We start from the raw sequence: 13,289 nt of genomic DNA, 5'->3' as shown, positions 1-13,289 counted from the left end.
CCGGCCCGCGGCGGGCGGGAGCTCGCGGGTCGCTCCCCGGTGGCTTCTGCGCCCGGGGTCACTGGAGGCCTTCCACCCTCATCCGAGGACCTCGGGGTGAGTGTTGGTAACGCACCAGACTTCCCTTCAGGACGCAGTCTAAGCGTGCACACAAATAAGTATTAATTACATAAGAAAGCGTGTCTGCCTGGTAGAGTTACCGGGTACTAGAGTGTGTTCCCCCAAGTACTTAAAAGGCGTGCATAGCTCACGTTGTTTCGGTTTCTCGCAGCCCTGCCCTCTCCTGCCTGTATCAGAGGCCTGAACCTGGAGACCCTAGAGGGCCTTTCAAAGAAAAAGAATACAAAATTTATCTTATTTTTGCAAATTTTACAAGAGCACAAGACCAGAGGAACATGCGAGAGCCCAAGTCCTGGGGAGTGGCTGCACAAATGGGCCCTTAAAGGTGGTGTTTCATTAGATTCGCTATTTTTCTTTTTTTAAGATTTTGTTTATTTTGAGAGGGAGCGTAAGTGGGGTGAGGGACAGAGAGAGAATCTCAAGCAGACTCCCCGCAGAGCATGGAGCCCACCTCAGGGCTCCGTCTCACCACCCTGAGATCATGACGTCAGCTGAAACCAAGAGCCAGAGGCTTAACCCACTGAGCTACCCAGACATCCCTCATTAGCTTCACTATCAGCCCTTCTAGGCACTCAATTGGTTTTCTACAGAATCTGTCCCTCTCCCTCAATCATTCCCCCATTCTCCGTGCCCTATTTTAAATATACAAAGGATATTTCATATTTAAAAACAACAGACAAACACGTATCCTCCATCGGATGGAGAGCTCCAGGTCAAGACTCTCGTAATAGCTTCTTGTTATTTGTCACCAATAATGCCGGGCACTAAGGGAGACTACTGACATAAAGTAATAATCACAGCACCTCTAGAAAATACTTAATGAAAAACCCCTGATTATCTTTGAACCAAGCATTAGAAAGGCTAAAATATCATGGTGAATTGGAGACTAAGATTTGAATTAATTTGGAGTTTGGTTTCATAATCCTTGGCTCTTCTCTTGTATGAAAAATATAAAGTGAAAACTCTGACATTGTAGGAGCTCAGTAGATGTTGAACAAGGTGCAAATGTGCACAGATAAATGCCCTTTCCTAAGATGAGCAACTGTGGGGGGTCCTCTACCAACACTGTTGGGTGCTAATCCAAAACAAATTGATAATTAAGTTGAATAATTATAAAGGTTGTTTCCCCATCGTCATGGATAATTTCTCAATTCTCCATGAAAGGAGACAACCCGTAACAAAACATTGGTAGAAATCAACAGCTCCTGCAACATAAGGACTGAGTTTGTTTTCTCTCAATCTTGCATGCCTAGCACAGTTACTGTATCCATGCTGAATAAGGGTTTGCCCAGTACTTTTATTTGGAATCCTCGAACAGATACTAGAAGAGTCCATAAAGACTAGAAGAGTCTTTATGTCTGTTTTAAGAATTATATGTTATGTATTTGTATGAGTTACGTATTATTTCTGTACGAAGAGACAAGAACTCACACCAAAGTTGTACCATCTTGAGAAACAAATAGGAAAGGACAGCCTTAGGCAATTTTGCAAAAGCTTATTTTTCCATTTAAAGGAAACAGCAGACATTTTGGGAGGGAAAATGCCCCTTTTCAAATCAGGGCATTTTTCACAACAACCAGTGAGATGAGGGTTGGTACCACTGCTTACAGACAGAGAACAGAACTCTATGAGGCCGAGCAGGGAGAGGACTAGCCTAGGTTCATAGTCCAAGTAAGGGTCAGTACACAAGGTGCTTCCGATTGTCGCTCGGAGACGGAACCCACTCTCTTGGGTCAGCCACTTGTGAAGAGCACCTGCTGCTTTGGGAGGCGACCGGGAGTTGCTTGTAGTCACACTGACACTAGGGCTCCTTGGGGACCTCCGCAGCCTTGCAAGGCGCGCCCGTCCCGAGCGCCACTGCGCCTGCGCGCATTGTCCCTATGACGTCACGGACTGACGCTGTGACGGCGGCCGCTCTCATCATCTTCATGACGTCAGAGACCCCTCCCCCCCTCGCGACGCACCCCCCCCACCCCCCCACCCCCCGGCTTTCAGGGGCGATTGCGTCTGCGCCCGGAGCAGCTGGCGGAACAGCCCTCGGCCGGCGGCTTCCGGTTTGGTGACCGCTGCTGGGGCTGCGCTTCCGGTCGGCCGTGTGTGCGGCTGCGCAGCGGGGCGCGGGCGTCGGAGTCCGCGGGGCGAGCCGGCGGGTAAGTGCCGGCGGGCGGACGCCGAGCCGGCGTGACCGGGGCGGGTGCTGTCCCTCGTCTTCCCGGCCCGCCACATGCTTTTGGTCTTGAAAGTTCGTTTCTGTTTCCGGAGAGAAAGTCTTTCAGGCCCGCTTCCCGGCGCGGTCATAGGGGCGGGCCCGGGCCCTTCGGGGACCGCGCGGCGCGGAGGGCGGCCGTCCCTCGGGGCGGGGTTCCCGGGCCGCGGGCGAGGCTCGGGTTTGTCCGTGTCCGCCTCCCGGGCCGCGCTGGCCCCTGCGACGCCGCGGTCGCGCACGTCCCGACTCCGGGGCCTCGTCCTCCCCAGGCCCGCGGGGACGCTCCGCTCCGAGAGGTAACGGGACCGTCCGCCGGGATCTGGGCGGGTGTCCGCGGGGGCGGGTGTCCGCGGGGTGGGGACCCGGGGCAGCCGCACGGACGTCGGGGGGCCCGTTTCTCTTCTTAAGTCCGTCCGTTGTCGGCCTTCGGGCGCCCGCGTCCTGGCCTTTCCCCTCCGCGGACGGCTTCCCCGAGCGGCGCCGTCGGGGGCGGGTGCTGTGGGGGGCGCCGCTCCCGGGGGGGCCTCGCGCCGTCAGGGGAGGCCGGCGGGTCGCGCGCTCTCCGGGAAGCGGCCGGGCCGTCGCGGGCACCGAGCCCGGTCCTGCTCTGGGCTCTGCCGTGTCGCCTGAGGACAGCAGGGCGGCGGCTGGCGGAGGACGGGTGGTCGCTGTGTGTGTTGTGTTAGCTTCGCACGGTACTGGTGGTGTCCGTCCCCCGCGTGCCCTGCTGCTCTCCGTCCGAGCAGAGCGACCCGCGCTTCTGTCCTTAGCCCTTTATACAGCGTTTTAGACGTTGCTGCGTCCGCGGGCGGCGCGGTGCCGGATTAGCCGAGTTTGCTGGCCGCCCCGTCCAGGGTCAGCCCGTGTGCGGGCGTCTGACGCCGCCTCGTCTCGCCTTCCAGGGGTGGACCCCGCTTCGCACTCACGGAGACTGGGGGAGGGTGCGGGGCTGGCCCGTGTCGCGCTGCTCACGGTGGAGCCCCCGTTACACTCACGTCGGTCGGACTCGGGCCCGAACCCTAGCCACACGCTGTTCAGGTGTTCTCCCAAATGTGGACCGTGGGCGGACTGCCGCAGAGCCAGACAATAAAATTAGAGAAAGTTTACAAGGAAATCCTTTTAGGTTTAATGTTCGATGGAAATCCCAATATTTGACTTTTTTGTACATACTTTTATTTTCCTGTGCAGTTTGACACTTGATCTTAGCCAGAAGGCTGAGAAGCGATTTTCTTGTCCATTTTAAGGAATAAAAACATTTGTCTCCTCATTTCATCCTAACTCTGGGGCCCTTATTACATTTTTAGCAGTTTTGGCGCCCATGTGTAGGGTCAGTTTCAGTGTTGTAATAAAGTAGTTGAGTCTTTTCCTGGAACTTGTTGAGGGGAACTGAGACCGCGTAGACTATTCAGATAGATCAGAAACTGTGTACCCATCTCGAACATTGCAAGAAGTGTTTCTTGACATTCTGTGTTTTACGTAAATGTCATATGCGAACTGTAAGCACAGCACATCGCATAATGCACTGGCTTGAGGGCGCGCGTTTCGAGAGGTAGACGGTGAGCACATCTGACGCGTGTTTCAGTCAGTTATGCAGATGAGACCGGGGGAGCCGTCACTGTATTCAGAGATCAAAAGCTGGGAAAAGTGGTCTCTCATGGGTTTTGTCTCATGGTCTACCTGACTCCATAGAAGCGGAGCATTGGGCTGAGAAGTGTGGCCTTTTTCCCCAAAGGCCATCAAATGGCTGTTGTGGAACTTTCCCAGTGCAATCACAGCTGCTAAATGTTTTTCACAAAACTGAATCCCACGGGGCATAGTGGGGCTGGGGGTGGGGAGCGTTGTGCCATGTGTGACCAGCCCCTGGCCTTTGCTCCTGTGCTTCTCCAGGAGCTCAACTCTAGTCACCCCGTAATTCACTCCACAAACAAACCTACTGTATACCAGGCACTACTGACACAAAGTACTGCTCCTGACCTCCAGGGACCGGCAGTGTGGTGACCGTGGTACCACAGCCAGCTGTTGGATTTCTTGTGCCAGCTGTCAGACAGTGCGGCCTGTGCTCCTAGTGAGTGCTGTCTTGTTTGCTGCCATGGGGAATCTCCTGGTCTCTGAGAGTACAGTGCATCTCCCTCCTCCCTCCCTCCTCCCTGCTCTGACTCCCTGCTCTCTAGGGGACACAGGGATGTGCCAGGAGGGGTCTAAAACCACAAGATAGGACACAGTTTATATTCCTGGAATGCACATTTTTACTTGAAGTCTTTTTTGGAAAAGTTAGTTGATTTTAATGTTACATAATGTAAATCATATAGTAGCTCTGATTCTGATAGAATTTGCTGGGGTGCCTGGGTGGCTCAATTGGGTAAGCTTCCGACTCCTGATTTTGGCTCAGGTTATGATCTCATGGTGTGAGGTGGAGCTCCGTGGGGGCCTCTGCACAGGGCAAGGAGCCTGCTGAAGAGTCTCTCTCTCCTGCTCCCTCTGCTCACTCCCCCTAAAAAAATTGCATGGATATTTAAAACTTCAAAGAAATTTCACAGTTGTGGTGATCACTTTGGAAAACAATCTAGACCCTAACCCAGCAAGGTACCTGTTATTTCCTCTCTGACTTAAAAAGATGCTTCAGTGAAAAGCTGTCTCATGACATTTTACTTTTGTTAAAACACTTAGCATTTTATAATAAGTTCCCGTTAGATCCCCTTTCTCTTTATAAAATGTATGCTTGCTCGCTCTCTCTCTCTCTTTTTTTAAGATGTTATTTATTTTTTTGAGAGTGAGAGAGAGCACAAGCCAGGACAGTGGCAGAGGGAGAGAGAGAAGCAGGCTCCCTGCTGCAGGGAGTCCGAGCATCCGCACCAGTCCCAGGATCCTGAGATCGGGACCTGAGCTGAGGCAGATGCTGCACCCACTGAGCCCCCCCCACAGGCGCCCCAGAACTCGTGCTTTCTTAAGGCAGAAACAGTATGGGGCCTGGCGCATATGTAGTCAGTGAATTGTTGGGGGGTAGTTGCATGTGAATAGGAGCAGAAAAGTGTGCTAATGAGTTTAAGTTGGTAAAGCCATTGAGTAGCTATGATAAAATAGAGTTAAAAGAGGTAGGTCAGGTAAGGATTTCATAGGAAGGGTGTTCTGAGTTGGGTTTTGGGCACTGGAGTGATTTGGCTTTGCTAACAGTGAAGTGAAAGTAAACACAGATATGGGCTTTTTTTGGCTGAAAGAGAAGATAAGTTCTTTGGGTGAACTCCTACAGTACCCGCAAAGCCAAATTTCAATTCAGTGATTTGTTGAAAACGCCGATTTCTGATGCTGTATGGTCATCTGACAGAAGAGGAGGAGAAGTGTCAGGAAAGGCCTTACCTCAGAAGCCCAGAAATGAAATGAATTGAGCCTTGTTTTTTTGGTTGTGTTATTCCTTTGCACGATGAGCTAAATGAGGAATGGAATCATTAATTCAATAGAAGTTGGAACTTAGGGAGAAAGACAAAGTGGTCAATTTCAGTATTGTAAATGTACGGAAAGGGGCTGGTGATACTTTTGATAATAAACTCTAAATAGGATGGAAGTAAAATAGTTGATTTTTAGTAAATGTAGAGAATGAAAAGAGACAAGTTTTTAGCATTAATTTGGTTTTGTTTAGCAAGCATTGATCACGAATGAGACACTATCTGTAAGGTCTTTACATGAAATGTTTAGTTGAATTTTATCTTTAATTGAAAATTACTCTCTTTTTGCCTTCCTAGTTAAACCAGAGAATTCACCATCGCCTCCATGGCCGCCTCGCAGACTTCACCAACTGTTGCATCTCATGTTCCTTTTGCAGACTTGTGTTCAACGTTAGAACGAATACAGAGAAGTAAAGGACGAGCAGAAAAAATCAGACACTTCAGGGAATTTTTAGATTCTTGGAGAAGATTTCACAGTGCCCTTCATAAGAACCAAAAAGATGTCAAAGACTCTTTTTACCCAGCAATGAGACTTATTCTTCCTCAGCTGGAAAGAGAGAGAATGGCGTATGGAATCAAGGAAACCATGCTTGCTAAACTTTATATCGAATTGCTTAATTTGCCTAAAGGAGGAAAAGATGCCCTTAAACTTTTAAATTACAGAACGCCCACCGGAACTCGTGGAGATGCTGGTGACTTTGCAACAATTGCATATTTTGTGTTGAAACCAAGATGTTTGCAGAAAGGAAGTTTAACCATACAGCAGGTAAATGACATTTTAGACTCAATTGCCAGCAATAATTCTGCCAGAAGAAAGGACCTAATTAAGAAGAGTCTTCTTCAGCTAATAAGTCAGAGTTCAGCACTGGAACAGAAGTGGCTTATACGGATGATTTTAAAGGACTTAAAACTCGGTTTCAGTGAACAGTCTGTATTTTCTGTTTTCCATAATGATGCTGCCGAGTTGCATAACGTCACCACAGATCTGGAAAAGGTGTGTAGGCAGCTGCATGACCCTTCCGTAGGACTCAGTGACATCTCCATCACTTTATTCTCAGCCTTTAAACCGATGCTGGCTGCTATAGCAGACATTGAGCGGATCGAGAAGGACATGAAACACCAGAGCTTCTACATTGAAACCAAGCTCGATGGGGAGCGCATGCAAATGCACAAGCAGGGTGGGGAGTACCAGTACTTCTCCCGAAATGGATTTAACTACACGGATCAGTTCGGCAAATCTCCACAGGAAGGTTCTCTTACACCGTTCATTCACAGTGCGTTCCAGCCAGACATACAGATCTGTATCCTGGATGGCGAGATGATGGCCTTCAACCCCAACACACAGACTTTCATGCAAAAGGGGACTAAGTTTGATATCAAGAGAATGGTGGAGGATTCTGATCTGCAGACTTGTTACTGTGTGTTTGATGTACTGATGGTTAATAATAAAAAGCTGGGACGTGAGACCCTGAAAAAGAGGTATGAGATTCTTACCAGTGTTTTTACACCAATACCAGGTAGGATAGAAATAGTGCAGAAGACACAAGCTCATACTCAGAAAGAAGTGGTCGATGCTTTGAATGAAGCAATAGATAAAAGAGAAGAGGGGATCATGATAAAACATCCTCTGTCGATTTACAAGCCGGACAAAAGAGGCGAAGGATGGCTGAAGATTAAACCAGAGTACGTGGACGGGCTGGTGGATGAGCTGGACATCTTAATCGTCGGGGGCTACTGGGGTAAGGGTTCCCGAGGGGGCATGATGTCTCATTTCTTATGTGCCGTAGCAGAGACGCCTCCTCCTGGTGAAAAACCGTCGGTGTTTCATACTCTGTGCCGTGTTGGTTCAGGTTACACCATGAAAGAACTGTACGATCTGGGTTTGAAGTTGGCCAAACACTGGAAGCCTTTCCATAGGAAAGCTCCACCGAGCAGCATTTTGTGTGGAACGGAGAAGCCAGAGGTGTACATTGAGCCTTGTCATTCTGTCATTGTTCAGGTTAAGGCCACAGAGATCGTCCCCAGCGACATGTATCAGACTGGCTGCACGCTGCGTTTCCCACGAATCGAGAGGATCCGAGAAGACAAAGAGTGGCACCAGTGCACCACCCGGGACGGGCTGGAGCAGCTTCGCGGGAAGGCCTCGGGAAAGCTGGCTTCCAAACACCTGTACGTCGGCGACGGCGATGAGCCACAAGAAAAGACGCGGAGGGCTGCCCCGAAGATGAGGAAAGTTATCGGGATCATCGAGCACTTGAAAGCGCCCAACCTTTCTAATGTAAACAAAGTGTCGAATATATTTGAAGACGTGGAGTTCTGCGTCATGAACGGCACGGACGGCCATCCGAAGCCCGATCTGGAGAACAGAATTGCCGAATTGGGTGGTTACATAGTGCAGAATCCAGGCCCAGACACGTACTGCGTCATTGCAGGGTCCGAGAACATCAGAGTGAAAAACATCATTTCTTCGGACAGACATGATGTCGTCAAGCCCGAGTGGCTGTTGGAATGTTTTAAGACCAAAAGCTGCGTGCCGTGGCAGCCTCGCTTTATGATTCACATGTGCCCGTCAACGAAGGAGCATTTTGCCCGTGAATACGATTGTTATGGTGATAGTTATTTCGTTGATACAGATTTGAACCGACTGAAGGAAGTGTTCTCGGGAATCAAAAGTCCCAGCGCGCAAGCTCCTGGAGAAATGGCTTCAGTGGTTGCCGACGTAGAGCACCAGTATTCCTGGGACGGCCACCCTCTCAGTATGTTTCGGCGCCACGTGGTTTACGTGGACACGTGCGCTGTTGTGAATGACTTGAGTACCAGCATCGAGGGAACACGATTAGCCGTTACGGCTTTGGAGCTTCGGTTTCATGGAGCCAAAGTGGTTTCTCATTTAGCTCAGGGAGTGTCTCATGTCATCGTTGGGGAGGATCAGAGTCGTGTGGCAGATTTAAAAGCTTTTCGAAGAACTCTTAAGAGAAAGTTTAAAATCCTGCAACAAGATTGGGTCACTGATTCAATAGACAAGTGTGAGTTGCAGGAGGAAAATCAGTACTTGCTTTAAAGCTAGCTTTTCTGCGGAGGAAAGCCTATGGTCCGGTGGCCTCATTGTGATGAGGAGTCCTGAGAAAAAATGAAACTGTATTTTATTTTTAATCCCTTAAAATTTATATTTAAACAGCATTATGAGATATAGAAAGACAATTTAAATATGTGAGATAAATAAGACACTGAATGGACCAAAGCCAAGAAATAAAAAATTCTTTTAGCCGTGTGGTATTTAGTGACTTTTAAAACCAAGATGAAATAAACACTTTAAATAAGAGACATTTATATAATATCCCTACAGAAATTGAGAATTTTGACTCAAATATTAGTTACATTCATGAACTTTTAGAGTCATTAAAAGTATTGATCTAAGTGGATTTTCCTAGATCAAAATTTTAATAGTTTTTATCTAATTACAGCATTACAAGAAAGAAGCAGAATTGCTATAATCGGACTTATAAAAAATATTTCTTTTAAATTGAAGGCTAACATTCTTTCAAGTGTGAAATATAAACAAATTTATTTTTTAAGGTTAAGGGCAAGCTCACGAATGAAACCTTGTTAATGATGTCATTAGGTAAATTAGGAGAAATAACTTAAAATTAGATGAATTTAATTAAAAGAAACTTGAAGTTTTAAAGTACTTGGCCCACTTTTTTTTTTTTTTTCCTGCAACAGAGTATGTTTTAAAGAGAATGTTTTCACGTGCACTGTACTCCAGGATAGATCATATTCACAGGGAGTGGTTTTCCTAGATGTAATCCATTTGAGTACATGTCAAGATGGCATAAGTGTTGTAACTTCCATTACAGAGAGGTAAATTGCTCTGTTTAAAATGATTTTATCCCTAGATTATTTAATTTTGTGTAATATATATATACTAAATTTTAGAATGCAGTCTATTCATTTTGAAAAATATGTTTTCATGACAGCTTTGTGATACTTGAAATATAGTACCCAAGGAATTATTATTATTATTTGTAAACAATTTGAAATTTTATCGATACAGTGGAACAAATGTTATATTTCTTTATTTAAATAAAATAATTAATATACTATTAAAATTTGTGATGTATTTATTTTAAAACAATTCATAGTAGTTATTTCAATCAGACATATTTTGTTATTGATATAATTTTTCACCAATTCAAATCAGGTTCCTACTTGAGGTCCTTTGTATTTCGTATTACTGAATGAACTTTATTAGAAACTTAAAGTTGGGACAGCTGGGTGGCTCAGTCAGTTAAGTGTCTGCCTTTGGCTCAGGTTCTCATCTCAGGGTCCTGAGATGTAGCCCCCAGCTCCCTGAGAGCCTGCTTCTCCCTCTCCCTCTGCTCCTGTCCTTACTTGTGCTCTCTCGCACACATTCTCTCTCAAAAAATAAATAACACTTTAAAAAAATTTTAAACATATATTTTTATAATACCCATTGAGAAAAACTATAAAACAGATGCCAGTAATGGAAATAGGGGAAAAAGTACATAATTTTACTACCAAAAATAGTAACATTCACTATTTTAGGTTATTGATAGTATGGGAAGTGCAGAATACATCATTTACAGTGTAACAGATGAAGATAAAACTGTAATGCTGTATTTGATCAGCTTTTCTCAGTGGGAGAATTTACGGGTCACTAAAACATGTCTGCATCACATTAAACTGTTGTACACAATTCCACTGAATGAGTGTAATGTATTCAGGTATGATATTATTGTAAGACTTACAGATTATTTGACCTTGCACCATCCCCCGGCTGCACCTTTTTACTTTCCTAGAAGCATTGTGGTGAGTCTGTATCATGGTCTGCGTATTCTAGTCCTGTTTTCTCCTTAAACATTCTTAGTACAGAATTGCTGATTCAAAGTTATGTATTTTTTAGTCAGTTGATATGCAGTTATGTAAATTTGACACGTAAAATACCTTTCATTCATCTCTGAATGTTGGAGTTCAGTTTCTTAGTACCGGACCTGTTCTCTATCTTCATTTGCTCCGTAAGTATTCTCATCCCATCCCTTGGCTTTAATATGCTGATAACCGCTCACGTATTTTTAGCCCCGAGTTCCTTCACGTAGGCAGCCACATAACATCACACGAAGTCTAATGAGCCTCTCCTACTTAATGTGTCTAACTGCAGTTTCATAGCAGGATCTTAACTGCACGAGAGCACAGTATAATGAGCGTGTGCATGCACGCAGCTCAGTATGAACTGTTGTCTGTGACCATCTTTTCCGTGTTTACAGACCTCTGGATTATTCTGCAGTCACGGCACCTAATCTAATGTACAGGTATTCTGTGTGCAGCTCTGGGTTTCTTGAACACACTCCCGCTCTCTCCCAGCGGTCCCCTCCTCGCTGCGTGGTGCGTCTGTTGACTGTCCTGGTCAAACTGAAAACTGGGGAGCCATCCTTGCCGCGCCCCCCCCCCGCCATTCTCATGTTTCCAAGACACAGCAAGTCTTGTTGGCCTGACCTTCCAAGTAATCCAGAATATGAGCGCTCAGCACGCTCCCCAGTCACCATCATCTTCCCCTTCCATTCACCGGACTGCGGTCACCTTCCTATTTTGCACTGTTACCACTGTGTGTTTTGCACGACACCATTTTTCCTTTTAAAGACGCAGTCAGTTCGTTTTTCCTCTACTGGTCACAACCACTGAATTCCCATCCCATAACTTCAAAGCTAATCAACGGCCTGTTGGACCTGGCCCCGGTGACCTATCTTCTGTGAGCTCTCGACTTGACTTCCTATCAGGACACCCTTGCTCACCGTACCACAGTCTCACTGGTCTGTGTACCTTGCCTTCCAATTTCATTCAGGTCTCCTAGTTTGCCCCACTCACATCCCCAACACATACTATCCCTTCACTCTGCTGTATTTTTTCCAAGGCGCTGAATCTTTATTTCTTACTGCTAGAATTCAAATTCCATGATTGAAGACGTGCTGTGTTTCATTCACTGTTGTGATCGGTCACTCAATAAATATTAAAGGAATAACTCCTCTGAATCAGACAGAAAAGCCTACTTTGCTCTTCACCAAGGCCATGGGCTCTTCCCAGAAAGCAGGATGAGATATTTACCTTTCAAGAACTCTACCTTCTGCATCCTAATGACATAGCACCGTCGTGACTGAGTTCATATCTTTAGGCTGATGGCATCTTCTTTAAAAATCAGGTGGCTACCCTAGCTGCTTCATAGCCGTGCCCTTTGGCTGACATTGGAGTGAGCATGGCTGACTGGGAAGCTTGGAATTCTCACTCTGGGGGAAATAGGCTGAGCATAGCTTTGAAACGTCAATATGGAATTCCCTGAGCACTAGAGCACTAGAGCTATTCTGTAAACCATCCCCATTCAGTTTCAACCAACATATATGAAGTTCTTACTTTCTTTGACAGTCATATAAGTAAAAGAAAGAAAGAAGAGAGAGAGGAAGGAAGGAAGGAAAGACAAAAAGACAGCCTCTGCTTTCAAGGAACACAGAGTACCCAAAGAGAACGATAGTTGGAATACAAAAGTTAAGTGCTTTCCTAGTTAAAGGAATGATGGATTCCCTGGAAAGCATATGCCATAGTGAAAAGAATACAAGCTCTTAGAATTTAGTTATCCTGGGCTCAGTTCCAGTTCTGCCACCAATTATCTGTGTTATCTGAGCAAATCACAACCTCTTGGAACCTTAGTTTCTAAACTTTCAAATGGAAACGGTCTCCGTCTCCCCCAGAATGTTCGAGGACAGAATTAGAGCACCTAACACACAGAATGGCGCCTCCAGCTTTAATCTGCTGCTCTTACCTGGGCCTCTACAGAGGGGTTTAATTCTGCAACGGGGGTTAGTAAGTGAGTGAATTCTGGAACCATACGTTGAATTCCTTCCAACATAGTGGTATGGAGGGTTTTTCCTGGCAGAGGGAAGAGAATAAATAACAGGTATGGGGAATACAAAAATTGGGGGGAGGGTGTTTGTAAAATACTCAGTGGGAGGGAAAGATATAGGTAAATTAGGATTGATTTTGAAAGATTTTATTCTTTTAAGTTTTTTAAATTCACTTACTTGAGAGAGAGCAAGAGTGCAGCAGGGGCGGGGGTGGAGGGAACAGTTGGTCAGGGAGGGGCAGAGGGAGAGGGAGAAGCAGATTCCCCACCGAGCAGGGAGCCTTAATCCAGACTTGATCCCGGGTCCCTGGGATCATGATCTGAGCTGAAGGCAGACACTTAATGACTGAGCCCCGCCAGGCGCCCCGGTAGAATTTTTGTCTCGTGTGGATTAACTAGTTCTGCCATCCTTGCATCTTTTCTTCCGTAGGCATGGCAGCAAATGTAACATTTTGAAGTAGATTAAAAATAGCTTAAATTCCTTCTTTTAGTGAGATCCTAGCCATTCTTTTTAGAAAGAGAGAGGGCAGTGGCAGGGAGGCCGAGGGGGAGGGGGAGAAAGGACGTCAAGCAGGCTGCAAGCCCAGCTCACAGCCCAACGCCAAACTCAATT

General features: G+C 46.4%; 1 protein-coding gene across 4 annotated transcripts; it reads left to right on the top strand.

Moving 5' to 3' along the window:
- Window positions 1–79: 79 nt before the first annotated feature.
- On the top strand, window positions 80–9,875 carry LIG4 (DNA ligase 4). Of its 4 annotated transcripts, none has more exons than XM_044250086.1 (2): window positions 80–96; window positions 6,064–9,875. In XM_044250086.1, the coding sequence occupies exon 2, from the start codon at window positions 6,092–6,094 to the stop codon at window positions 8,825–8,827; it is 2,736 nt and encodes a 911-aa protein (XP_044106021.1). In that variant the 5' UTR covers window positions 80–96; window positions 6,064–6,091; the 3' UTR covers window positions 8,828–9,875. The 4 variants fall into 4 exon arrangements, with proteins under 4 accessions (XP_044106021.1, XP_044106018.1, XP_044106019.1 ...); XM_044250083.1 differs by lacking the exon at window positions 80–96 and adding an exon at window positions 2,214–2,270; XM_044250084.1 differs by lacking the exon at window positions 80–96 and adding an exon at window positions 2,546–2,622.
- Window positions 9,876–13,289: the final 3,414 nt, after the last annotated feature.

Source organism: Neovison vison, chromosome 5, assembly GCF_020171115.1.
Source record: "Neovison vison isolate M4711 chromosome 5, ASM_NN_V1, whole genome shotgun sequence".
NCBI lineage: Eukaryota > Metazoa > Chordata > Mammalia > Carnivora > Mustelidae > Neogale > Neogale vison.
This window is presented reverse-complemented; position numbering and strand designations above follow the sequence as displayed.